The sequence below is a fragment of the Chenopodium quinoa genome, unplaced genomic scaffold, assembly GCF_001683475.1.
Source record: "Chenopodium quinoa cultivar QQ74 unplaced genomic scaffold, ASM168347v1, whole genome shotgun sequence".
Taxonomy (NCBI): Eukaryota; Viridiplantae; Streptophyta; class Magnoliopsida; order Caryophyllales; family Amaranthaceae; genus Chenopodium; species Chenopodium quinoa.
The window spans coordinates 8,360,909-8,388,145 of NW_018742418.1; the positions used below are offsets into that span (position 1 = coordinate 8,360,909).

Consider the following 27,237-nt stretch of genomic DNA (forward strand, 5'->3'; position numbering starts at 1 on the left):
TGGATAGAAATTTTGTTCCTGCCAAAGATAAGGTAGTTTCAAGGTTTAAAAACACCAAAATCAACGGACTTTATTTACAATAAAAAGTGGGAAAAAGTCACAGTTATAACTTTCAAGCCATACAACTTTTCCTTTAGAGAAAAATTCTAAACTCTAAAGCCTCTCATGATAAAAAAATGTCTAAACTTTACCTTGTTTTTTAACAAGATTGATTCGTGCCTCTATTTACATTCCTTAATTGCCAAAAAAACTATGCAAAAGAATAGCAAGTTGGTATAATAAGTTAAAGAAACTTTTTATCGTCCAAGAATTAGATCTATACTTGGGTAGTTAATCAATCATCGAAAGTATTAGCATGTTCAGTCCAAGTACAAAATACAAATCAACAACAATGTTTAAAGCAAACAAACAAAAGGAGAAACTATTAAAATCATTATATAACTCATTGTCATAATTACTACTTAAAAGTACAACATCAACTACGTTACATGAACCAAATAAAAACTTAAATTCTCATATTAATAAAGGCAGACAAATAGACTATGACATACTACGTACCAACAATTGCATAAATTTCTTTCTAAGTAGCCATGCACCCAACACCAAAACGAGCCTTAGGAAAGACAAGAAAAAGGCAACTACAAACAACACCAACCATCAAAGGGAAACTCTCCATGGCTTCCTCCATCTCCTTAGCATGACCCGGGAGAAGACAGTTGGTAACCCGATGATCCGAAAAAGCGATCGCCATAAACACCATAACAGACATCATAGCGTGCACAAAATCAGAAAAATGGACGTTATACTTGTCCTCCTTAGGCACCTCAACATCCAACCCTGGCTTGAACACTGCTAACCCGTTACGAGTCACGAAACCGTAGTACACCTTCCCATCTGGGGCCCGAAAACTATCAGTAAAATGGAAGAAGAAGCAAGAGAGGGCACATAGTATAAGTAGAATAGTAGTCATAATAGTGGAAACTGAAGAGCATTCACCAACACCATAAATAGAAGGGAGGACCATCTCAAAAGTGAGTAGGGTTCCAGTAGGAAGGAAATGGGCTAGCATAGATGTCTTAGAAAGGGTTCTTTGGACCGATTTCGCAACCACGGCACGCCTTTTCTTTGGCACACCCGTGGATACAGGCAGCGTTGGCGGGTCCGAGGGTGCCGGAGGGGTTGATGGTGGAGGGAATTGAGGAGGGCCTTTGGATGGAGATGCAGTGTAGATTTTGATCCCTAATTCAGGTTGTTCAGGTTGCTCCATTTGGTCGTGGTGGTGTAAGGAAAGAGAGTTATTGGGGTTGTAGAAGTTAAGTTTGTTTCTTAAGAGTATGATAATGGGAGTGGTTTTTGGTTTAAAATGAAGGTTTGTTGATTTATTTATTGTCCGTGATTTGAAAGAATAAATAACCACCCTAAAAAAAAAAATAACTGCCTTGAAAAAATGTTGATAACCACCGTTTTTTTTAATAATTATTTATGAAAAATTAACCGCCATTCATCTTATTCAATGTTGCTTCCAAGATGAAGTAGAAAGAGGAAAAAGCAACAAATTGGCTAGAATTGAGTCATTATTGTTTAAGAGTAAATATACAGTACATTATAGGTAACAATCACATACGATTTGAGCCTCGGTTCTAACTGCTTCTATAGGCTGAACCGAAAACCTAAAGGCTCAGGTTTTTGTTAATACAAATTTCTATGTTTTCAAGTGTGTCTAGACCATGATTCTAGATGTTTTGGGCTCAGGTTCATCCGCTCATCATCTTCTTTATGATTAAATACGGCTTTTAATGAATACGGAGTAAAAGGGTGTCTACTTGCATGGTGTTATGCAAGATCTCTTGGTGCCATGAGTGTGGAAGTTTATGATTTAACATGGATCTCAGGAGCACATCCACCTTGTGTTTCGAAACTTGTACGCGAATTTTAAGGGTTTATGGAGGAATTTACAACTTACAAGGATTATCCTGCAGTCTATCTAAGCAAGAAGCCATGTTCAGAGAGTGCAATTTCAAATGCTTTCACCCTTTCTCCACGAACACTGCCATTGCGATCGTAAGATGATATTTCATCGATACTGAGGTTTACTGCTGCTTTTACAAGCTCTTCACCAACTGCTTTCGCAGCCTCCTGAAAGCATTGACAACCAGGAACATTTTAATTCAATTTCTATCTAATCACTGAAACTTTAAGAAACTGCAAGAAATACTCGGTAGGTGATTCTTGAATGCTTTAGCATCATAGCAAGTCACATAGTTAACTGCTAGTAGTGATATGACGAACTAGAAAAGTTTATTGCATATAGCATATTGAGATTAAATTCCAACCAAGTCAATTGAGAGGAGTACGTACGCAAACATCATATGAAGTTAATTTGGTGCTTACCACAGTACTCACATCAGGATCACTTCGTACAGATTTCTGCAAAGTGCTTCCATAATATAAACACTTCTTATTTACATCATCTACAAGCATTGCATACAGCTGCTTGTCTGAACAGAATACTGAAAGCCTCGGTTTGGTTGATGTGCCATCATACTGTGATAACGAAAAAATATGTTCTTAGAAAGTCCATGGCTTTACAAGGCACCAGCAACCGAAATTACTAGCAGCTGCATTCAAGCTTTTGTATATATATGTTAAACAAAAACAGATTCTTCATCCCAAGAATAGCCATAAAGTAGTACACAAAATTGATTCATTAACATCTCCACTAGTAGTTCCCTTGAATTCACCAAGTTTACAATGTTAAATACTTTTCAAATTCATAAGCAGATTTGAAGTATAAACCACAAACATTGTGTTAATTACAGTCCTTGAATAAGGTGTGATCATCCTAGGTCTCATACCTTTTTCTGTAATCGTCTGTTTCGGAGTTTGCTACTTTCAATTCGAGCATTCGCCCTTTTCCTAAACTTCGCTTCAACTACCAACGACTTCCAAGCAACTCCTACTGTCCAAAAACAAAACAAAATATTCCTGAACCTCCAAAATTGCAAATCTTGAAAGTCACACAAGGACTACTTTCAAACAAACCTAAACACTTTGCCATTTTGTATAACCGTTTTTTCGCCGGGCTTACCTCGAGTATGCACTGGCATCAAGTGAACTCTTAATGGATTCAAAGCAATCCTATTAAGAAGCCAACAATTCACATGCTGCATTGGATTGACATTCAAAAGAGCCATTGTGCTTCAGACAATAAATGTCAGCAATCTAACTTTGACATCAAACCAACCCACTTCCTAAAACAGATTAACACATACAAATATACAATCAGTCAAATCCAATTCCAAAAAGCATATACTAGTAACATATCCTTGCATTATTTATCAACATAAAAAGGGGCAAACTTCTAAGTGTAATTTTAACAAACAGGTGGTGTGCAAAGGATGAAAGCACCAAATTTAATCCTTGAATTATGATAAGAAAGTACTTAATTGCATAACCCATGTCAAAAATTCAAAGGATATGTTAATGGGTATTGGGAATTTTGTGGATTGTTACATAAAAAGCTAGAAATAAAGATATTTTCTCATTTTTAAAAAGCTAGAAATAATGATTATGAAATTGTTGAATGCAGTTAACTAACATACCTTTAAAAATTGGAGCAATCATTAGCTTACTGGTTTGTCGATGATGATTTCTGCTTGATTAGTTGGTTACGTTTACTAAATTTGTTTAAATTTCTCCCGCCGTAATTTGTTTCTGTTTCAGGCAGACAGGTTCAAGTTCGTTGGTCTATAGACAAATTAGGCCTAATATTATAAGTAGCTTAGGGGGTGCTGAATGCTGATGCGAGTCAAGTTTGAGTTTGGGTAGCTTGACTCGAGTCGCTAATATATCGAGTCAAGATGACATGAGCTTTAACTGAGTTGAGATTTGAATAAATTGATTTCGAGTAGCTTGTAATTTGATCCATAATAGTAGAACCGTAAAATGATAATAAAATAATAAAAATATACTCGTATTGTTTTTTTTGTTAAAATTATTTTTTGTTTTTGTTTCAAACGGCTGAGTATAATGGTTTTTTTAATTGAACTAAAAGTGCAGTCCAAAAAAAAAAAAACTATGTAAGAATTTCGAATCTAACGGTAATACTTAAGTCTTGTTTAGTTAAACTTATTTTTACTTTTTTTTTTTTATAAAAAATTAGTTCAAATCTAATAAAAAAAATAAGTTCAGATCAGATATCTTTTACAGTTTTTTATCGCTAAATATCTTTAAGGGAATTACGTAATAAACAAAAATTATAAAAATTATATATTAATAAAATATACATTAATACACATCTAACAAAACTTTTTCCTATATATTTCTTCTTTATTGATTATTGTACACATATAATTACAGTTTGATTAAATCTGATAATTAGATCAGATCAGATAAAAAAATAAAGTGAATTAAACAAGCCCTTAATCAACATAACCACGTGTCACTCTAATTTTCCATCTTGATACTGCTGATTCCAATTCCCAAATTTTCATCGCCTGATTAACATAATCAATCAAATCTCAAATCCACCAACAATTACAGATGTCATCATATTACTACCTCCATCCAAACTGATTAGACTAGAACCTACTATAATCCCGTGGGCCCGTCTGCAGACAATCCCCCTTCCATAAATATCTCTCCCTTATCGGATAAACATCACCAAAAAAAAAAAAAAACAAATTTCCTTAATTCCTTTTTTTCTATTTCTTTATCTTCAATTAAGAAAATACATGCTCATACACAAACATTCCAGATCCTTCTACCACCTTCTACCACCTTCTAACTTCCACTTTCTTCAACCCCAAACACCTTCTTCATACTTCGTATATAAATCTTCTTCCCGAATTTTCTCTCTCCTCAAAATTTCAATTCAATTCATCGATTTCTTCGATCTATCTCCTCGATCTTCTTTCTTTCAACAATGGCGTCAGAATCAGAAATTTCTGCAACAGAGATGCAATTATTCTTAGAAAGATTAATAACTTCAAGAAACAGAGACATCTCAATGTCTCTCCCCTTCATGTTAGGGTTCAGTGGGCCCGACCTGACTCAAACCCGGCCCAACTCGGAGGAAAACCCGAGAACCCCAGAAGAACGTCGTGAAAGAATCGTGCTGATAAACCCGATGACACAAGGGATGGTAGTGATCGAAGGAGCAGGGCTTGATTCGCTGTTTCACGGAGTACAGAGTAAGGAAGGACAACCACCAGCTTCAAAATCAGCGATCGAGAAGATGGCAAGCGTCGAGATCAGAGAAGGCGAGGAGAAAGAGTGTGTGATTTGCTTGGAAGAGTGTAAGGGGTTGGGAATCTTGCGAAGGAGATGCCATGTAAGCATAGGTTTCATGGCGGGTGTATCGATAAATGGTTGAATCTTCACGGTTCGTGTCCGGTGTGCCGGTTTAATTTACCTGTTGAGGAGGAAGATGGCGGGAAGAAGGGCGAAGATGAGGAGAGAGAAAGGAGAGGGCAAAGAGTGATTAGGTTTAGTTTTATGTTTTGGCGGAGTAGGAGAAGATCAGAGGAAGAAGAGGAGAGAGAAAGTGAGTCTAATTCAAGAGATCAGAATGAGAATGAAAATAGTAATTAGAGGTGTGAATTCGGGTTTGATCAGTCAGGTTATTTCGAGTCAGGTTAAAGACAGGATATCGAAACAAAAGGAACAAGTTATGGAAGTTTCACTAGGGTTGTTTCTTTGTTAATGATTGTGAATATTGTAGGAGATTAGATGAACAAAAATAAATTTGTTGGGTTTGATTTCTTTGAACAATTCGTTTCAATTCTTTGATTGATTTATTTGTTACTGTTTTTGACTATTATATTGATTATTGTTTTATTGTTTCATTCATTTTGTAAATAGAAGACATGTATGGATTGATTAGTTCATGGGAAAATTCTTAGAAGCATTTTTTTATTTAGGTGTTCTAATAAGTTCTAGAATGTCTTTTCAGACAATGACTTTTCTGGAAAATTTAGAAAATATACTCTATTTTAGATGTGTGGCAAAAATATTTATCAAACTAAGCTCGAAGGAAAAACGCCACCCAGGGCTACCTTTACCTGAAATGTTTGAAAACAAATTCTGCCAAGGGTAAAACGCTACCCTGGATGACGTTTTATCTCCTAACTGAAATATTGGGGTGGCGTTTTTTTTCAAACATAAAACACCAACCAGGTTGGCGTTTTATGTTGAACGTAAAAACTACCGGCAACAGTATCAGACATCCCCCTTTCCTCGTCGGTCTGTCCTGTGCAAGTGGACACCCGTATCAGACGTGGCGAGGACGTCCTGACTAAGGCCAAACTGTCGCATGACTGTCGGGGAGGTGAACCTCCACTACCTCAAAACAGATGGCACGTCACTTCATTTGATGATCACGAAGATATGGGGGCATGGCATCGACTAAGCCTGCGGCGTACGAATCCCACGTCATCTGCATTAACACGGCGTCAGTAACATCATAATTAGCAACCCTAGCTGGCCTACCAAGGGAGTGGTGGAGCCTCATATGCATGCTCCCGTTCGCCTTCCTCCTCATGGCCACTCTGCTGTCGATAGTTAGCAGCCCTAGCTGGCCTACCAACGTGAATGTGCTCCCAAGCCAAAATTCACAAGTTAAGTTTAGTCACCGTTAAGTACGTAATAGTTAAAAAAAAGGGGACTACCTAAAGCATAATCAAGGGACCACCGATCTCCCATCTACCTTGTTGGGATGCTCTGCATAGATGGCGATACAAGGTCGCCAGACACGCACTACCCCAGCTGTAGTCACGTATCCGCTCTCAGTTGTTCTCTAACAGCTGTAGGTAGATCAACTATATGTGACTACCACTCTTGTTACTAAATAACGATCCTATCAACATGAACAGGTACGCTCGAGCGTATCTCTGAACGACTCCATCATCAGCATCAGGAGGCAACACCCCAAATGTCTCTCGTAACCATATGTGTCTAAGTCCTGTGCTTCTAATATCAGCGACCTCAGGCCTCACCCCTAACACCCTCTCAACAAGGCCACGAGGATCCTCTATAATGGGCCCGGTCACTGCCTTACCACGTATTGGAAGTCGTGTCAATATCGCCACATCTCGGAGCGTGACGGTGGCCTCCCCAACTGGTAGATGGAAGGAGTGAGTCTCCTGTCTCCATCTCTTAACGAGCGCAGTAATTAGCGCTCGATCTATAGGTGTGAATGCCATCCTATGAAATCCGCCAAAACCTACATAATCGATGTAACGTAGTACATGTGGGCCGACAACCCAGTCTTCCATCACCCTGCCAACATGGTGCCTGCAAAGCAAGCACCGTGCTGGATCAACCCGTAGAACAAAAAAAATTACATAGTTGGATAAATTAACATAAAAAATGCCAAAAACATTAAAGATTTGGTAGATGAAAACTTACTGACTGCTCCCATATGTCATGGCTCCGATGGCTATCCTTAAGTGTTAGGATAGAAGGGTCAGCTGGTCCCGGTCCTTGATCGTGTCCCTCCATGATCTTTGTTTATTGCACAATGTTAAAAAAGAAATCAGCAACATCATAAGTGAAAACATACACACAACATGTTATTAAACTAAGACATATACCCGTCACCGCCCATTCGTAACAGACAAGTTCTCTTATTGTGTCCGTCCTGATGACAACGGCCGCATTTGATTGGTGGACGGTTAGTCTCATCCATTTCATTCGTATGCGCTTTGACCTTGGCTGACCAAGTCCTCAGACCATGCTCTCATCAGGAATGATTTTAGGCCCTCTATATGTCCTCCACGTCGTTTCACAAAGAATAGGCCAGAACTTTGGGACATAAGTATTCGCATACGCCTCCGATCGAAGGAAACTGTCCACCCATGGTTCCTCAGAAACTGAATACTTAAGACATATGGCTAGAGCATGAGAGCACGGTTGGTGAAATATCATAGGTTTGTTGCATGTACATGTTCTCAAATTGAAATTGACGGTATGCTTATGGTTTCCTTTTCTGCCTATCCTCTCTCCCCGGTGTGTTTATACTTAGTATATACCAAGCTGACGGTCATAAACATCCACTTTATGGTATTTTGCTTTTCCGTTATTTTTCTCCAAAATGGAAGTGACCTTAGGTGGGTATGCATATCCGTCGGCACACTTAGCATGTGAACTATCTTTCTTATATTAAAATATCTGTTAACTCTGTGGAAAGTTAACTCGACAAGGGACATGATCGGCAGAAAACGAGCTCCCTTCAACACATTGTTAAATGTTTCTGAGAAATTTGTAGTACATATCCCATACCTACGACCAGCGTAATGAAACAAGGACCACCTGGGAAACGACACATCCATAATGTACTCTAGGGACTTGACACAAGATTCACCGATAGAACGCATACCTTCATCAAAAAAATTTTCTTGGCGTTGGTAAGCAGCAGCCTTGAACCTATCTCTTATGTTGTTGTTCTCCACATGAGTCCTCAAGTTAGAGGCCATGTGTCGAACGCAAAACCTGTGAAAGGCCCGTGGCTCATGAAATCCAACATTCGGGTCAGTCATTGCAGCAATAATCCCAGCATGTCGGTCAGATATAACACATAGGCCATCTCGATCAGTAACATGAACCCGAATGTAGCTTAGAAACCAAGACCAACTGGAAGTGTTTTCCCCTTCAACTATTGCAAATGCTAGAGGAAATACTTGAAAATTAGCATCAACACTTGTAGCAACTAAAAGTGTCCCTTTATATTTCCCATACAAGTGTGTCCCATCAATCGAGATAACAGGCATGCAATGTTTAAAACCATCGATGCAAGGTTTGAAGGCCCAAAACACTCGTTCAAACACTTCCATGTTGCTGTAGTAAAAACCTTCCACAATAGCTTTGTGTTTCCATAAAACAACGGTGTCGGGGTTTGACTCTTGGAGGGCTTGCATGAAAAAAGGAAGTTTGTTGTACGAACTCTCCCAATCCCCAAAAATTTCCTCAATCGCTTTTTGTTTGGCATAACATCGAATTGAATTGAAATTGGTTAGAGATGAGATCTTGTATGAATTCAACTTTCAAACATGGATCTTTCTGCACAAATTACTTGACATAGTCACAGATTATGGAGGAGTCCAAGTGCCGGTGATCGCTGGGCGGAACTTCACTCACGCAATTCTCACGGTGTAGGCCCTTGTAAGATACAATCTTAAAGGCACTTGTGTTTAGATTTGTTTTTGTACCACGTATCGACCAACCAGACTTCCTCTTGCATTTAAGATGAAGGACATTCTCATTCGATGTCACCGTGGTGTACAATTGATTCCGTTGTATGGAATACATTTTCACCATTTCTTGAAGCACTTTCTTACTGTCGAAAATCATACCCTTCTCAAATTCTCCCCCGGCAACAAACGAAGTCTGGTTACCCGGATCAACCCAATACATGTCCACCTCATAGTTCTTGTTTATTTGAGTGAACCAAGGCAAGGGAGTTCTAGCCACAGCATCATCAACAGACATTTTGTTGTTTATACCATCTTCCTCATCTCCGCCCTCACCCTCGTTATTTGTATCCTCATACATATTAAGAACAGACAATTCGTTGTTAACAGTTTCAGCAGTCACCAAAGTTTGAGATGGTGTTGCTTGAACATGTTCTTGCATAGGAGAGTAACTATGCAACTGCAGCGGTGATGAAATGTCATTTTTTGAGGTAGATGGACCAGGTTGCTGCAACATTAGCACCGACACCCCTTCATGTACAGGTGTAGTATGTGAACTGAACGGAATATTAAATTGATCGTCGTGTAACATTCTACTGAACGATCCCATTCCATATTCAGATGACGGAATGTTGTATGAGGGAATTTGTAACGATCTTGTATGGTATGAGGGAAGGTATGTAGGTTGTTGTTATGTCAATCGAATAGTCTGTTGAGTACATATAGGCACCATTTCCACATACAAATCAGTAGGAAGACACCTCACTGCAACGACACCCCTCAGAACCTCCAAATGGTTATCATTCAAAACAGGTAAGATTTGAACCCCACTAACACTCTCAAACCTCATTTTAATGTTTATTTCAACATTAATTGGGTTTGAACCAGTTACAGTATAAACCTTATTCAACAAATCATTGTAAGTCATACAAGGTTTCAATGCAATTGGTTCCATTTTTCCTCCTCTATACTCGACGTTCGATCTGACACACAAAATTTCACCCCCCCACACACATAACAAAACAATCAATTGTGAAGCCATGTTCTACATAAGAATCGAAACGCATATTAGATGACACAAATACACAACACAACTAAAACCACAATAATTCCATTAAATCCTCAAGCTAAGTGTATATACAAAGTAGTGTTCAACAATGTACTTATTCACCTAATTAATCAACAATGTAGTATATACTTAAATGTACCTAATTCAACAATGTAGTTTGTAAATATACTTAAATTACATAATTACACAATAAATATACATATTTAGCAAAAAAAAAAAAAAAAAACACTACATACTTGAACAACAATGTATGCTTCATATACTTAATTTGAAATTACACAACATACATATAAATATACTTAATTTCAATAATTAAACAACAATCTATTATGTAGTTATACTTATTTCGCATACTTGAACAACAATATAGTACATAAATTGTAAATTACAAACATAAATTCCCAAAAAACATCAAAAACAAGTAACATAGTTAAATTGAATACATACCTCAAATACGTAAATTCACTGCGTAAAAGTGTTAAAGAACGAAGGAGGAACAATTTTTAGTGAGTATGATGAAGATCTAAGCAATGGGAAGTGATGAATTTGCTGCAAATATGGAGGATTGGGCGAGGTACTGTGCGCGGGTTAGGGTTTGGGAATTGGGGGTTTTGTGTTTTTTGAAGAACAATGAAAAAAATAGAACGAAACTCTGAAATACCCGATGCAAAAACGCCAACTAGGCTGGCACTTTTGGTACAACAGTAAAACGCCAACTAGGCTGGCGTTTTTACCCTGGCCAATTTTTTTAAAAATTTTAGTCAAGGTAAAACGCCAACTAGGCTGGCGTTTTTGCCGTGACTGAATTTTTTTTAAAAAAATTGGCCAAGGGTAAAACGCCATCCAGGATGGTGTTTTACCCTGTAAGCTTAGTTTGGTAAATAGTTTTGCCAAACGTCTAATATGGAACATTGTTTCTTAATTAGGCTCACTTTTGACTTATTATCTTTTTAAAAAATTTTAAGCTCGTTGTTATCTGCATTTTTTTTTTTAAATTGAGTTCATTCATAATTTCGAACAGCTAGCTGAAGTGACTTAATTGAGAACTTTAGAGATCAGATGCATAACTGTTGTTTATCTTGTTATTCTAGTCAATTAACAGAGTTGTGGACTTGTTAGATAGGTCATGTTCATGTTTGGACTCCATTATTTATTGGTCTAAAACCGGATAGAATTAGACAAAAAATTAAAATTTCGAAGTTGTTGAATTAGATCTACGTAAGGATCATATATTGTCTAGAATAGAAATATTTGAGCAAAACTGATTTGGACTAGTTTTAATTAAGCTTTTATACATGTTTATAATGATGTGAAAAAGGTTGATAAATTATGTACCTTTTACAGGATCTGTCTAATCTAATTCGATTTCAATCCCCTTATTATCAATCCTTCTTGAGGTATACCTTTCCTAGTACATCAATTAAAGTCAATGATCCTTACATAGTATGAGTATATGATATTTACTATAGAAGTTCCTATCCTTACAGTTATGGAACTTTGAATTTTGGGATTAGAATTTTTAATATCACCTTTCAACTCCCACCGCACAAAACACTCGGCTCCTTAATTACATAATTATATACGAGTACTATTATACTTCATACTTATAAATTACGAAGTATATACTTTAGTCTCAAATTAATTGCAATATTTGAATATATGCAATTTACAAGACATATTTTTACGGTAATAATCTTTCATTAGTTATATATTGATAAAACTTGTGAAAATTGATACTTGTATGTTGTAACCATATGCATATTAGTACAATTATAAACTAATGCCTAAGTTACTAGCTTTAACTCGAAATAAGAAAATATGACAATCATGTTGTTTTACGAAGGATGAAGTATGAAACATATACAAAAATATACTTCTCCTTCCGAGTTTTAATAAATGTTATATTTCTTTTTTGGCAAAAAGCTACATTATAATATTATATCTTTCTCTTTTATGGTCCCACTCAAACTCATTATTACTTTTTTTTTAATTATTTCTTTTTTCTCACATTCATTACTTTTCAATAAACTATTAACCACACTATCATTCTTTTACAATTTTTAGTACTCCAACTATCTCACTTACCTCTTATTTTATTTAAGTCAATTAAATTGCTTAAAATTATGTGCCGATCAAAGTGTAACACTTAATAAAACACGAAGGGAGTACATATATATTATTCTATAGAATATATTTTACAATTCGTATGTCACATGAGTTTAATAACAAAATTCCTCAAAAAAACATCACACAAAATCAATCACTCACTAGTGTGAACAATAAACACAATAGTTAGAACATAAATCATCTTTGAAGATCACGAACTTTTTCTACCCTCTAAAATCTTCAAACCTTGATACCTTCCTAACATCATCAATGTACCCATAGGATTAGTCCCAGGAGATTCCACCAAAGTTGATCCATCCATAACCCTTAAACCCTTAATTCCATACACTTTATAATCCTTATCTACCACTTCTCCTATAGTACAACCCCCATGATAATGATAAAATGTGCTCACATTTTTCTTACAATACTCTTTACTCTCCTCTTTCCCTAGCTTCTCTAACCGGTTACGTTCGCTCCCAAGGTATACACTCACTGCCTCGGACATTGATACTCCCTCTACCAACTGATGTATCTTAACACAATACTCCATATCTTCGTCTTTTGAAAGATAATTGAATTTTACAAGCGGATTTTCCCTAGGATCCTTGTTGTTTAACTCAAGTGTGCCCGTCGATGCAGGGAATGCAAGCTTACCAGCTATTGACACCCGTGTTAAGCCTTTGCTTACTGGTACTATGATTGATTCGAGTATGACCTTAAAGTTTTCTGTAATGCCTGTTACTTGGGGTGTATCGGGTACACGAGATTTAGGCTTTGAATCGACTAGTAGAGATATTGCTGGATTGTCCTGCATTCTGTTTCCTACACCTTTCAAGTTTGCTAACACTGATATGTTGAAGCTTTGGAGGTGTTTCGAGGGTCCGATTCCGCTTAGCATGAGGATTTGTGGGCTGCTAAGTGCTCCTGCTGTGAGTATAACTTCACCCTTTGGTAAACTTGAATTCTCTTGCTTCTTGAGGTGAACTTTGTAGGATTTTTTTGTGTCGTCGTCACTTTTGATGAACTTTACTCCTTTAGCCCTTGGTTCTTCCCCTGCTTCGTTAATCAGAAACAGAAAGAACAGAATTAATTCAGGGTTTAGAAATTTTGAGTTTTGAATGCATAAGTCATTAGGTGGGTGTAAAACAATAAGCATAGGGTAAGCATAAGGTAAATGCACGTCTTGAAATGACCTGTACTTAGAGGTGTCAAAATCTGACCCAACTAAATTGAAAAATACCCGATTTAGATTTCGACTCGTATGCACACAATAATTTAATTAGCTTGACTCAAGTTTGAAATGTACCCAATTAGTGCAAAGAATTATTTGATCTAGACTAAAGTATTAGTGAAAAATAGATGATCCAATTTGATTCAAATTAAAGTTGGCAATATCTAACCCCAAAAATTAATAATGATTAATAATATTAATTAGTTGTAATAATAGATTCAAAATGACGTGATCAAATCGAACCTAAAATCCCATCATTCTGAAGTGACCTCCAAATTATTCAATGTAATTGACTAGTATTCTACCCCAAGATAATCAACTAGTTTTCCTATCCTTTTTTATTTTTTCAACATACATTTTTTATGACATTATCAATTGTAATGTTGACGTTATCACTCTACTTTTTTTTTTTTTTTTTTTTTATTAAAAAAAAAAAATACTGTAAAAGTTTATCAATCAACTTTTGGATGTCTACAAGACTGCAACTCTAGACTAACAATTATACGGTCGGCACAATGTTATAGAATTGTACAAAGTATTCCATTATTAAAGACTTTGAAATTTCCTAATAATTAAAAGAAGAAATTCTAGGTGACAAAGTCACAAAACTATAAAAAAAGTACAATGAAAAAATGTACAGTTGAAAACCTAAAATTTTCTTACAACACTTACCTTCTTCATGGTGGAAGAAGACCTTACTCACAGTTGCATTCAACAATACCACAATGTTCTTCGCATTCCCTCCACCAAGTAGATCAGCAGCTGTGTGCCGTTTTCCGAGCACGTCGAATATCGTACCACTCAATTTAGTCCCTTCAACATGCTCTAGTGTGTACCCGTTAAAAGGCAAAACCCCTGCCTCTAAGAGTCCATCTAACACAACAGATTGCCAAGGACTTAATGTTTCCGGCGCGAAAACTACCTTTGATTCCACCCATTCATAAGCTTGTTTAACCATTTTTTCGTTCCAACCCATTTTCTTAATAAATGCATCACTTGCCCTACTATAAAATCCGCTATTTATAGCGGTCGATCCTCCTAGGACTCTTCCCCTGTAATTCAAAACTCCGTCTAAGGAAACGAACTCTTGTGCTACTGAAGTGTATTTGTTCGTTTCCACGAGTGGATAGCCGAATTTAGTTCGTTCTAAAATTGTTGGGTTGCCGTAAGGGGAGTCCCCTCGTTCGATTACAAGCACGGAGTATTTCTCCGAGAGTGTAGCTGCTAATGGGCAGCCGCATGCTCCTCCTCCGATTATTATGTAATCGAAAGATTTCCCTTCGATTTCTGTTACGTCCGAAGTCATGTTTGGGTGCTCAACTTTTAGTCCTGCCATGTAATGAAACAAGGTTATGTTTATGTAGTTAAATGACAATGTCCCTTTAGAAATATATTTCATCATCGACCTGCTTTGCGAGTCTCTCTAATAAATGTCAACAGTGATTTAAACTATGGCTGTGCTCTCTTCAATCACAATATATAATACGTTGTCAAATGAGTAAATATTAACAGAAAAACACCATGAAAAATTAAAAATGATGAAAAAAATATAAGTTTCAACTAGTAGAAACTAGTTTATGTACGACCTAATTTGGTTAAAAAATGCTCACATTTGTATATAAACATGTGAGTTACTATTTCTTAAGAAAAAATATCTTACCATTGTTACATAAAGGAGAGGCGGTTGGTGATGCGCTAGCTGACAAATAGATGATTGAAAGAATGCTATGGATAAGAAACCAAATTCTAACTCTAGTTTCTTGAAGCTTCTTCATTTATGGTATGATGAGAAGAAGATTATTGCTTAATATTTTGAGACTTGAGAAATAGTGTAGTATGTAAAAAGTACAAGAAATTGTTCAGAAAGACAATGACAATCGATATCCTAGAAAACTTTGGTTATAAAGATGCATGCAACCAAAAAAAAAAAAAAAAAAAAAAAAAAAAAAAAAAAAAACTCTTTTCTAATATGAATTTTGTTATTTTAATGGTAGATAGAGAACTAATTAATACTACTAAAACTTTACGCATGTTTAGAGCAATTATAACTTGGACTAATATTCGTCGGGTATGTAATAATGTTGCTTGCTATGGTTATTATTGCATGCTCTTCCTTGGACTTCATGTATAATTGATTGGACCTCCCCATATTTTTTTTATAGTGGGAAGTTATAAAAAGACGTTCTTCACCTACTACCATTTACTTATTATTATAAATTGAAGATGGTTGTTCATTGGTTGATTACGTAAAAAATTGATGTCCGTTAATATAACAACCAACCAATGAGTTCTTGGCTTAGTAATTAGTATTCTCAGGCTCATAAATCGGATCTATCATTTTTGGATAGGTAATTACAACTCAATAATATGGTCGGATTTGAGTCGGTTCGGGTCAATTTGAATTTAGATATGTTTGGTCTGTTTATAATCGGACTAGACCAGACTTCAGTTCAAATTTAGGTCAATTTCAAGTTATTTTAGGTCGGGTCCAAATCTCCTAGCTAGCCTTCAACAATTTAGCCTTTAATTTCATAATCGATTTGAATTGTGGCTGTAGGGATCTACGATCTTGTAGTATGTTAGCATTTATTTGTTAGTTTTCACCAAGTTGTTATAATCAACGGAGAATGGAGGAAGGAAAGGAATACCCTAAATATATGCAATTTATAACTTTGTGTAAAACATGTGCATTGAAAATTGTACAAAAACAAATAAAGTAATAGAACAAACAAAAAAGAACGAACGAAACTCATCCAACCATTTTTAGTAGAGAGATTAAATCGAGCAATTTTTACTCCGTTTATTTAAGTGAAACATTTTGAATTTTTACACAATTCACCTAATCCAATTTGATTAATGTTACGGATTCTTAAAGATGGCAATGGATCGGACATTCGGACCCTAAGTCCATTAGGTGAAATCCAAGTCCATGTCCGAATCTAAGTCCATTAGGTGAAATCCAAGTCCATGTCCGTCGGAGTTTTTGGAGCTCCAAATCCAAGTCCAACTCCAATAGATTCAGACCTTCGAATCCAAATCCAAATCTCCCTATATACTTCCTCGGTTTCTTTTTAGTTGACACGTTTCTTTAGTCACGTTTGCCAATGCACACACTACACGAATAGAGCAAATTGGCAACGGTTCAAACCCCCCCAAAGGCAACGGTTTTGAACCGTTGCGTATTAGAGGGTTGCCAAATCCCAAAATAATTGGCAACGGTTCAAAACCGTTGCCAACTCAACAAATTGGCAACGGTTAACCGTTGCCAATTGCTATGGCGCCTTTTTTTTATAATTAAATTTAATGCAGTTGGCACCGGTTAACTGGTGCCATTGACTTGTTTTTTTTTTTAACACTTCAAAATCAACATAAACATACACCATAATCGTTATTCTCAAAAAAAAAAAAAAACACCAGAATCGTATCAGCAGTAATCACTAATGAACAACAATGAACACCATATACATGAATATATTATATTAAATAAATTGTTATTTTACAATTTATAAAAAAATTATATAAATAAAAACGTAACAATGAACAACAAAACACCAAATCCTTGAATCTTGAATCCTTCGTCTATGAGCAATTGCTGTAGTTGTAATACTACCTGCATCAATTAAATTAAAACCCCAAAAATCAGAAAAAATTTCGAACCAATAACCTGGAAACTAATAAACCCAGAACTTTAAACAAAGAAAAAACCATTGTTACGTTTTAGTCTAGAACCTAATAAACCCAAAAAAACCAATAATCTAGAACCTAATAAACCCAGAAAAAACTAGAAACAAAAAACCCAGAAAAAACCAAAGGAATTCGAACCTAGAAAATTCGAAAAAAAAATCCGAACCCAGAAACCCAGAAATTTAAACAGAAAAAACCAAAAAAATTCGAACCAATCAAATTCGAAACCCAGAAAACAATCCGAACCCAAAAACCGAGAAAAAACCAAAGGAATTCGAACCCAAAAATTCGAAAAAAAATCCGATCCCAAAAATTTAAACCCAAAAAACCCAAAAAATTCAAGAAACTAAGAAACCGAGAAAAATCGAGAAAAAACAAAAAAAAAAACCAGGTATTCGTACCTAGAAAAACCCCAAAAAAACGAAAAAATTTCGAACCCAGAAATTAAAACACGAAAAAAACCAAAAAAAAATTCAAGAAAATACCTTTCTTGGTAGCTATAATTGAAGATGAAAGTGCAAATATCAAGAAACAAGAAGAACGGGTGATTTGAGAGACTAGAGAGATCTAAGGTGCATGCGGATTTTGGAGATAATTAAGCTAAGGGAGATGAGAGAGAAGAAGCTCTGAATGAATTGGAAATAGAATGAATTTGAGAGAGAGATAGAGGGGTTGAGGGAAAGAATAAAAGGAGCCCGATTTTTTTTTTTAATTAATTGGCAACGGTTAACCGTTGCCAACACTAATCCTTTTAATTTTTTAATTTTTTATTTTTTTAAATTCACAATTGGCAACGGTTAACCGCTGCCAAATCTTCCCCCCTTTTTTATTTTTTATTTTTAAAAAAAAAAAACTTGGCAACGGTTAACCGCTGCCATAGGTGGTGTAATTGGCAACGGTTAACCGCTGCCAAATCTCCCCCCCCCCCTTTTTTTTTTAAAAAAAAAAATTTAAACTTGGCAACGGTTAACCGTTGCCAACTTAACCCCTTTTTTTTTTTTTTTTTTTTTAAACCAATTGGCAACGGTTCACCGTTGCCACAGGGGGGTATTAAAATGGCGCTCGATAAAGTTAGCAACGGTTTTCATGAAACGTTGCCGTAGGGGGGTTGCCTATTTCTTTTTTTCTACTAGTGACAAATTCAATAATTAATATCTTTAGTTACCGATAAGCAAAGATTGTAAAAAGTTGATATTTTGAAAATATAAATTGTGACGAATCTAACAAGATCTCACTTGAATATATTTTTATTCACATATAAATCACAAAACATGGTCAAAAGGAGGTGTGTGAATAGTGCTAAAGTCAAAACGTGACAACTAATAAAAAACGGAGATAGTATATTATTTGGTTGTTTCATTGTAGATCGTTAATGCAAAGTCTTTACTTCGCTATTTTTTCTTATAGATTTTTAATACCCCAATTACCGCATTTACACCTTAGTATATTAAAGGTAGTATAATTTGTTTTCTACAACTTTGAAATGTAGCAAGTCATTTCCACAAACACCAATTTAAGTCTGATATGGAATAGCTAGTAATCCGTATTGGAAAAGTTTTTTAACACCATCCTCTACAAATTTGCCTTTGAAAACATGATTGTTCTCTTCACTTGAAATAAGGTGATATGGTTTGATTTTAAAAAGGTCTGGTCTAGTATGAAGTTTTCTAGTTTGGTCTGATGTATTAATTTGACTAAATGTAGATAAGAAAAGTGAGCTACTTTATGTACACATACTCCTATCACATTACAGATAAATTGTTTTCAGTATATACTCTAAAAAGTTGGCAGAAAGTCCAAAAATATACAAACAATATCAGATAAGTTTTTATAAACAAACATTATCTCCTATAACCCACTATTTTTGGCGCATAAAAATGACTACATTATACTTAAATTAGGGGCCAATAATCTAGCTTAATGGTCCACTAAAAAGCACCTAATAAAGATGCACATTGAATATTTCTATTCCTTTGAATTCAAGTCTATTGCTTGCCTTGGACCTAAATCTAAGTCATTCTCACATTGGCTATTCAGATCAATTGTCTCAAAAAGTCCAAACTTTTTTAGCCCATGTCCCATTTCCTCTCCATAACCTTGCTTAAATGATTTCTTACTGTCTGTTTGCTCTACACAGTTGCTATCAAATACTATGCTTCTGCTCCTCTTCCTCGACCCCGACCCTTTCGTTCTCAATTGATCGAGTAATGGGAGAACAAATAGACATTGTTCTTGGCTACCCTTACCGGTAATCTCTTCGTTTTCGAGTCCTGTTTCTTTCTGCTCCGAGCTCTCGGATGAAGTCAAGGAGCTTTCAGCAGAACATACTGTATGTCTCATTATATGCTTTTGCTCTAGTGATAAATCTGTCACCTCTGTTAGACCAGAGAATGATGAAGTGCTAACCATGGAGACTAGCTGCGAAAGTTCGGCTTTTGCATGTTCGACTCCTGCTGCTGTGCAGTTATAGCTTGACAGTGTTTCCTGCGCTTTCTTCAGCACCTTCTGTAAATATTTTCCTTGAGCTTCGATTCGCAACTGCAAGTGTCTCTGTACCTATAATAACATGATACGAAGTTTATTATACATCTTCAATAATGAGGCCGAATTGAATTACTGTTATAGGATAAATGTGTATCTTCTTACCTCAATCTGTTCATGAAGTTTCTTCTGTACCTCCATCTGCACTTTTATAGCCTCGGATATCTGAACATTTCTGCAATGAAAGAGAACAAGAATCAGTACAGATGAAAATCTTATCTAAACACAGGAAAGGCGAACATTTATGACTCTTACTCATTGATCTGTTCTTGAGATGGATCATTTATTTCCTTTTCCTCGCAGAATAGATTAAGCGTGTCCATGGCCTGGCTTTCTTCACAGTCTGCATCATCTGGTTTCGATTCACTGCAGGTTTCTGATTGCTGAATATGCTGATGATTCTTTCCAAGCCTGAATTTCTGCAATGATCGAAAAACGATGTGTACTTCAAAACTCTGCTCTTTCTAGAAGCTAAAGATTATAAGCTAAGGTGATAGAAGCATGAGATGAATTGCCTGTAAATGACTCTTCAGGTGATACAAAGTAAGTCCTGGTATTCCCATCACCCTCATCAGACCCTTCGGCGTTGCCCCTGCTTGATTAATGAATAAATGAAAAAAAAAAAGCTATTGAATGAGAACACATAAAAATACTGTAAGACGAGCTAATGTTATAGAGAATAAAACCATAGTAAGAGAAAATGAATGAAGGGATCGCTACGCAACTGTTAGCACCACCAAGCTGATCGACTGCTTCGACAAACCGTTGGTGAAGATCCGGTGTCCATCTAAGCCTAGGCTTTGCATCAGTAGATAAGACCAAGTTCATGTCTTGAGTTTCCAAATTTTGAAGATGACCCATGTTTATTTTTATGGAGGAATGACAGGTTGGAAAATAGCCAAGGGAGCATATAAATAGTAAGACTAATACAAGTAGTTTAAATACAGAATAAGGTAACTCTGACCCTTGAAGCTCTGATGCTTCAAAATAAGCAGAAGAAGTGAATTCTTTTTATATAAAAATTGAGAAGTTTGTTGGACTTGTCCTATGTTCTCACTCCATATCTGGAAACATTTTAAGTGGGGTTCTACAAGGAATATATGCCCATGAGCTGGGGATGCTTTCCTCTCACCTCCCCAAAAAATTCATGTCACCTTTTTTATTTTTTAGTTTTTGTAAAAAAAAAAAATTACAATTTTTTTTTTTTTTTTTTTTTTTTTAAAATTTTCATTTTCAGTTTTCAACTTGAGTTACCTCTCTCATGTCCTTTGACTTGAAAGGAAGTGGGAGAGAATCTCACTGAGGCAGGAAAAACAGAGAAAGCAACACATTTCAACATGGAGTCTCAAAAGGATAGAAATACAAAGAAAAGAAAAGGAATAAAAGTGTAGCCTTTGTTTGTATCTTCCTTCACCTCTCCTTCCTCTCTTATTTCCAGGGGAATTAGATAGCCCCACCATAATAAAGAAATAGAGTGTAGATGCAGAAAAAAAAAAAAAAAAAAAGGATACTCTCCACGTCTCAATTTACCTGCATCGTTTTCGCTTTTAAAATGTCCCAATTTACCTATCTTATCCCTTAAATTTCACAATCATCTACCTACGTTTTTTTTATATCTTATGTCAAAAATCATGCCATTAGAATATGGAGTGAATAAAATAGGATGGAACAGGTAAAATAAATTATCATTGATTGGAATTGTTTGTTTGAATGGATATTTATTATGATTGAAAGGATATTAGACCTATAATGTATTATCTCTTATTACTTTTCTTTCATGTGGTTGAAATTGTCAGATTCTTATTGTTCCTTGTAAGCTAAAAGGAACCAAAGAATCTATTGATAGATTTTGGGGCACACTCAAGCCATCTGTATTATCTACTACAACCCAAATGACAATCAAACCAGCCAGTTCAATGTAACTGAATATGAATAAGAATATGAATTCCTAAGACCATACCCCTCCTATCCTCTTATCTCTACTACGAATAGAACAAAGATGAAACCGCATATCAGCAGAGTTATCCATGCACAGAGAATCAGATTTTCGGAGCCGTGAGCCCGTGAGCATTATATACTGATAATGTTACAGAACTCAGAATATATCCCCCTTTATTTTGTTCTGAGAATATTTACAAGCAGTTGGAGAACAACTTATCACTGGCTCCGTCGATATGTTCTAGGCTTTACTGTAATGCATAATTGGGGTTAAAGGTACTTGCAGCTGAGATCAGGTTCTATTCTTCAGCTCCAAGTCTAGTTTTGTCTAAATAATGATTAGCTTGACCAGAAAAGTTAATTCTGTTGTACTTTCCCTGTTTAATATTCCTTAACTACATCTGTAATTACATCTAGTTCTTTCGAAGTAATAGGGAAAAGATTAAAATTACCATAATCTTCTCCTGTACAACTTCCAATGATGCATATGAAATTTCAGGCTGAAGTTAGGAGCAAACCCAATAAATTTGATTAGAGAGTTACAAATTAGATATGAATCATATGATGTTTTACCCCATACATTCAAGTATTCAACACACTTGAAGAACAGGGCAAATGTTAACTTTGGTTTAAACTTAGGTAAATTCCTAGGTCCGCCACTAGTGGAAATACGACTATAAGTCTATAACAGCTCAATGAGTGCGGGATAATATACATTACACTAAGTATGCATGAAAATTTCTCTCCAAAACTGTTTTTTACCAAGAAAATTGCTGAGCCAATAGAAGTATATGAAATGAATATTCTATGCACACTTAATGTACATGTCTAGTCGTGTTAATAATCGATCAAGGCTCAGACCTAGAAGGAGATGGTACAATTAGAAGCATGTTACCAACTCTGATTTTAGCAACAGGCAAACAAGTTAGGAAAAAGAACATCTTCTCTCTATTTTCTCATGAGCAGAAGACTTGAAAGTTAATCTTCATTAGGGGAGGTAACGACCTAACGTACACTAGAATATAAATGGAAATGGCTAAAAGTGGTCATATCTAGTTTTTATATTCAAACAATATAAAGCAATCAACACGATTGATAGCACTCCAATGATGAAATAAGAAAGTATGGAATACATTTCGCATACTAGATTAGGCCTGTAATCCATATCCTAAAACAAGCTAAAACTTAAGATAGCAAAGTGTAAATCACGAACGAAAAGGGGAAAAATTAAAGAAGCACAATATGGCGAACAACATATCCAAATTGATCAAGATTGATCTTCCTTTAGATTTCTTGGGTAACGGTCTAAGTGTTTGATAACTAAGGGGAATCAGAATTTAATCATTGATTTTCTAAAGTGCTGCTATCTCAGTGCCATACAATTACATGTTCTGGTGCATTGTAAAATAATTTCCAGGATGCGAAAAAGAGAAAAAGATTAGATACCAGGTAACATTAGATGAAAAAAGAACTTCAACTATTAAAGGGGGAGATAAAAAGAAAAAAATCAAGAGCACATATTAAGGGACGTTGCTTTTGTATGCTGAAAGCATACAGGGGACTTTAAACCTGGGGATCTTAACTGGTTGGTCCACAATACTTTGACATATACATGTAGGCTTATTGCACATAATAGAAATGATCAGCGACGATAAAAACATATTAATAAACTCGTCATAATGAAAGAAAGGAATCAATTTTTATGTAACGGAGTCTATGATGAACTGTGGCCCAAAGATTTGAAAAACAAGCGAAAAAAAAGAAATGTTGATGAACCTTTCTCTTTAGCTAGCTGATGTACTTAGCTCTTTAATCGCTTTAATATATTCCATAATAAGTAAAGTGGATTCTGGGGCTGATGCTGAAAGAATCCTGTGTAATTTTTTTGGTTTGAAGGTGAAGTTGTTGTGAATTAAAACATAAAAAGTTCTCTTAAGAGGGGCAAAGGGGGTTCCTTCCTCATCAATTATTATTCGGTAGGGACCTCGTGAAGAAGATGTTTTTATAAAGCCAAAAGCATGAACATCAAAATGAAAAGAATATGGTCTCTGGAATCAAAAAAAGAACCCCAAGTCACCACCACTCCTACAAAGTAAAATTCATTCAGTTGCTGCAAACTAATACAAATGAAAATGTCATACTTACTGAAAATGACGCGAGCAGTATGTCACACGTTTAAATTCACCTTTCTGTAGTTACTTCTGAATTAAGATCACTTTGGACTTGAAAAGAAGAAAAGAATAAGTAGTTAGCATCTATTTTTCTTAATTCTTCTTCTTCTTTTTTTTTTTTTAACTTTACATGACAATTTACTATTTACATCAAGGTATAAACAAACTGGTTTAACTTAGATAAATAAATAGTAGAAAAGTAAATAAGCATACCCCCAAATTGAACAGATGTTCGACATTCCACGTGCAAGTTTGATGTCTACAGGTCAAGAACTGTATTCGGCGATGGTCCATCAACTTATCATTTCTTGAAATTCCCTCTTTGGAAGGGAACCTGGGGCTGCAAAGTGACGGAATCCTCCCTCTCCCAAAAACAAGAAAACAATTGATATTTAATAAGCATAAAATGATTGGTATGAATTGGCAGGTAAGGATAGTCAGATATACGTGTGACATTCAGACATAATAATAAATATAGCTTAGAAATATTCTCTCGATCCATAGCACATAGTTGCTGGTGTAATTTGGACTAGTAATGTGTTGACTAAACTTAGTACTTCGTAAGAGAGATTTATAAGTATCCGGAACAATTATATCAGCATCCAGTTACATATGGAGTACATATTATATTCTGCATACAGGTTGTCAGAGGCAAACATTGAGCAAGGACAGTAAGTTAGATTCTTTCATCTGATTTACTGAAATTTATAAGTCACAGATCATAGCATAAATATACCCTCAATAGTAATTTGTGTATTAGTTTTATTTTTGAGTTTTGTTTTCAGATTGATGCAGAATATACAACGCTCCAAAAAAGTATAGCCAGGCCAACTAACAGTGGATATAAATCATCATAATTTCAACTAGTGAGAAAGAATAATTTCCCTCGTTTGTCATGATATAATACCTTGAACCATTACAAACAGAATGTCTTTGTCAAAGACCCCACAATTTAATCACAGAGACAAACCAGAATCACTGTTAAAATATTCCGTTGTATAATTTGATCAAGACTTATTCATAGATGACAGGATAATAAGCATTATTTTCTGATACCACATTATTTCAAAGGGAAACTAATAATACTGCAAAACTTGCAATAAGCACAGGGCACTACCACAAACGCCAAGCGGGAACCTAAAGATAGCAAAGCAATGAAATCTTGTGTTCACTTTTCGAAGTCCTTTCTACAGTATAGTAATGTCATTTTACGTCAATGAGTCTGCTGATATTAGGTAACCTAGTATAATCCAGAACTAAACTGATTTTTAGATGATCTGAAAACACTAGTATAGACCTGGAAGGTGTTCTATCGTCTTATACGAAGTATATCACAATAACTTGACTCCTATTTCGAAGAAGTATGTCAGCTAATCACATATCAAACCAGAGTTAAAAGAGATAAATCTCTGAGTTAAATCACTGCAATCTTATATTGTTTGAGCTCATCATTTTATTTCACATACCCGTGATCCTTGATTCTTCGACCTGGATATGGACAATTGACACTTTTTTTAAAACCAAATAAAGAACATTTTCATTTAAAGTTCAACACATAAACTAATACATAGTTCTAGTGTTTGAGTAATATAGCTGCAATCACAGGATTATGAGTGCATACACCTTAAACCACCTCTCTACTTAGCCATTCCAAACACAGAATGTCGTTAAGACACTATAAATTGTTAATGTCCAACGGTATAGCATTACATTCCCACAATTACACTGGTTTAAAACTAAAAGCTTTAGATCATCAATTCACAATGCTAGGAAGGGAAAGGATATAATGACATAAAAATTTAGCACAGCAAGCCAAACTTATGTTTTTAGCTACAATGTAAAAAATTTCGGAAGCATATCAGTCCACTGATAATTTCAGCCATACCAAGTGGAAACAAGAAAGAAAAAAATGTGCTTTGAGTCTCCATGCGACCATGCGTATGCAGCAGCACTGAAAAGGTGTTCTCAATTTTCATGGAAAACTTACCATGGACAACAATAATTTACAAGGAAAGGCTAAAGCATAAATCCTGACAACATGTTATACTGGAAGCCATAAACATTAAAGAAGGAAAGGTAAATAAACACTTAAAACTCTCCAGCTATGCGAGTTTTGTTAGTGGTTAAAAGATTCCTGAATAATGCTACTTTTTTCCAGTCTTATCAACAAAGAAACCTGGCAAAGGTATGATTTGTAATTCCACCTACTCCTTACAGTCCTCCAAAATACGACAAGAACCAGTCGTTCTGTTACACAAATCACTCCTAAGATCAGAATAGGAAACGCATCAATGTTATTACTCGAACACTCCATTTTACTTTAAGTACCAGTGCACATCCTTAAACACTCCAACATAGGTGTAATTTACTTCAATACTTTCATCTACGACCAAAAGCATGAAACTTATACCTTACAATGCCAACTTATGTGATTGTGTCTGCTATGAGGTTTCCCAAGCTAAGTCCAGGTAACGTAGGAATGCATTTATGAACTAAGGTTTAGTTTTTGTTTCAATTTCTATTAATCTAGAGTGCACATATATAGCCAATTTAACTAAGTATGTCCAATGCCAGTTTGGTGGACTGCTTAGTGAAATCATGCCAGTACATAAAATTAAGAGTTCAAACAATTTTCATGTAGCACAAATGTCACAAACTCATTTTATGTAAAGGCAACTTCAAATGCATAACCTGCTACCAGACAATTCATGCAAACATAAGAAAGCAATGGTCATATTTTGTTCTTCTATGCATTAGAGGCTAACCTAATGGATGACAAATTCAATATTAACAAAACAAAGATGACATGCCTCTCAAACCCAGACATAACTGTGACAAAATCCGTTCTCCTATGCCCCTATCCACCTTTTTTCAGCTTGAATTTATAGCAATATTCAACACAATAGCTTCTATAATCCCGCTGTACTAGCTATAACTATCCTTATAACTTTTAAGCGTGCAATTTCGGAGAGAGATGATTATATGCAGACAGAAGATGAACTACATGACACATCAGTCTAACATTACCAAAATTAGCTACAATATTCAATTCATCATAGTTCTGTCTTCACAGTACTAAGAAGCAACTGAAATACTAGGGAAGGAGTAAATCTTGCCAAAATTTTGATATTTTCATTAGGATATTGTTTATCTTCAAGCATGCAGTAACCATGCCCACCACTTCTCTTACGATGACACATTGTCACATATAGCATCTACAGATCTGTAGGTGATAGGATATCAGAGGAAAGCAGAGAATTAGAAATGTGCTGGAATCAATTATAGATGAGTTAAAAGAGTCATCCC

General features: G+C 35.5%; 5 protein-coding genes across 12 annotated transcripts; 1 reads left to right on the forward strand and 4 right to left on the reverse strand.

The window, feature by feature from the left end:
* Positions 1–430: 430 nt before the first annotated feature.
* On the reverse strand, positions 431–1,402 carry LOC110712634. Its single transcript, XM_021891108.1, has one exon. The coding sequence runs from the start codon at positions 1,265–1,267 to the stop codon at positions 581–583; it is 687 nt and encodes a 228-aa protein (XP_021746800.1). The 5' UTR covers positions 1,268–1,402; the 3' UTR covers positions 431–580.
* Positions 759–3,976, reverse strand: LOC110712641 (50S ribosomal protein L18-like). Of its 5 annotated transcripts, none has more exons than XM_021891136.1 (6): positions 3,603–3,976; positions 3,089–3,251; positions 2,856–2,959; positions 2,404–2,544; positions 1,964–2,136; positions 759–894 (listed from the first exon to the last, which is right to left on the reverse strand). In XM_021891136.1, the coding sequence occupies exons 2-5, from the start codon at positions 3,192–3,194 to the stop codon at positions 1,981–1,983; spliced, it is 507 nt and encodes a 168-aa protein (XP_021746828.1). In that variant the 5' UTR covers positions 3,195–3,251; positions 3,603–3,976; the 3' UTR covers positions 759–894; positions 1,964–1,980. The 5 variants fall into 5 exon arrangements, with proteins under 5 accessions (XP_021746828.1, XP_021746822.1, XP_021746805.1 ...); XM_021891130.1 differs by having other exon boundaries at positions 2,392–2,544; positions 2,856–2,956; positions 3,603–3,972; XM_021891113.1 differs by having other exon boundaries at positions 2,392–2,544; positions 3,603–3,963.
* Positions 3,977–4,670: 694 nt separating this feature from the next.
* LOC110712669 lies at positions 4,671–5,846 on the forward strand. Its single transcript, XM_021891142.1, has one exon. The coding sequence runs from the start codon at positions 4,925–4,927 to the stop codon at positions 5,372–5,374; it is 450 nt and encodes a 149-aa protein (XP_021746834.1). The 5' UTR covers positions 4,671–4,924; the 3' UTR covers positions 5,375–5,846.
* A 6,561-nt stretch (positions 5,847–12,407) lies between these two features.
* Positions 12,408–15,547, reverse strand: LOC110712679 (protein HOTHEAD-like). Of its 2 annotated transcripts, none has more exons than XM_021891148.1 (3): positions 15,258–15,547; positions 14,270–14,926; positions 12,408–13,422 (listed from the first exon to the last, which is right to left on the reverse strand). In XM_021891148.1, exons 1-3 carry the CDS (start codon positions 15,370–15,372, stop codon positions 12,575–12,577), a joined length of 1,620 nt encoding a protein of 539 aa, XP_021746840.1. In that variant the 5' UTR covers positions 15,373–15,547; the 3' UTR covers positions 12,408–12,574. The 2 variants fall into 2 exon arrangements, with proteins under 2 accessions (XP_021746840.1, XP_021746844.1); XM_021891152.1 differs by having other exon boundaries at positions 12,408–13,419; positions 15,258–15,546.
* Positions 15,548–19,031: 3,484 nt separating this feature from the next.
* On the reverse strand, positions 19,032–23,976 carry LOC110712694 (myb family transcription factor PHL8-like). 3 transcript variants are annotated; one of them, XM_021891163.1, is made up of 6 exons: positions 23,906–23,976; positions 20,548–20,652; positions 20,338–20,417; positions 20,078–20,241; positions 19,928–19,997; positions 19,032–19,837 (listed from the first exon to the last, which is right to left on the reverse strand). In XM_021891163.1, exons 2-6 carry the CDS (start codon positions 20,648–20,650, stop codon positions 19,247–19,249), a joined length of 1,008 nt encoding a protein of 335 aa, XP_021746855.1. In that variant the 5' UTR covers positions 20,651–20,652; positions 23,906–23,976; the 3' UTR covers positions 19,032–19,246. The 3 variants fall into 3 exon arrangements, with proteins under 3 accessions (XP_021746855.1, XP_021746848.1, XP_021746851.1); XM_021891156.1 differs by lacking the exon at positions 23,906–23,976 and having other exon boundaries at positions 20,548–20,976; XM_021891159.1 differs by lacking the exon at positions 23,906–23,976 and having other exon boundaries at positions 20,338–20,414; positions 20,548–20,975.
* Positions 23,977–27,237: the final 3,261 nt, after the last annotated feature.

Coding starts and splice junctions, on each gene's coding strand:
- LOC110712669 (XM_021891142.1), top strand. CDS start 4,925: ATGGCGTCAGAATCAGAAATTTCTGCAACAGAGATGCAATTATTCTTA.
- LOC110712679 (XM_021891148.1), bottom strand. CDS start 15,372: ATGAAGAAGCTTCAAGAAACTAGAGTTAGAATTTGGTTTCTTATCCAT. Junction 14,927..15,257: donor CTCTCCTTTATGTAACAATG/GTAAGATATTTT, acceptor ATTACATGGCAG/GACTAAAAGTTGAGCACCCA. Junction 13,423..14,269: donor CTTCTTCCACCATGAAGAAG/GTAAGTGTTGTA, acceptor TGATTAACGAAG/CAGGGGAAGAACCAAGGGCT.
- LOC110712694 (XM_021891156.1), bottom strand. CDS start 20,683: ATGGGTCATCTTCAAAATTTGGAAACTCAAGACATGAACTTGGTCTTA. Junction 20,242..20,337: donor ACCTGAAGAGTCATTTACAG/GCAATTCATCTC, acceptor CGATCATTGCAG/AAATTCAGGCTTGGAAAGAA. Junction 19,838..19,927: donor AACTTCATGAACAGATTGAG/GTAAGAAGATAC, acceptor ATGTTATTATAG/GTACAGAGACACTTGCAGTT.
- LOC110712641 (XM_021891113.1), bottom strand. CDS start 3,194: ATGGCTCTTTTGAATGTCAATCCAATGCAGCATGTGAATTGTTGGCTT. Junction 2,960..3,088: donor GATGCCAGTGCATACTCGAG/GTAAGCCCGGCG, acceptor GTTTTTGGACAG/TAGGAGTTGCTTGGAAGTCG. Junction 2,137..2,391: donor ATCCTGATGTGAGTACTGTG/GTAAGCACCAAA, acceptor CAATGCTTTCAG/GAGGCTGCGAAAGCAGTTGG.
- LOC110712634 (XM_021891108.1), bottom strand. CDS start 1,267: ATGGAGCAACCTGAACAACCTGAATTAGGGATCAAAATCTACACTGCA.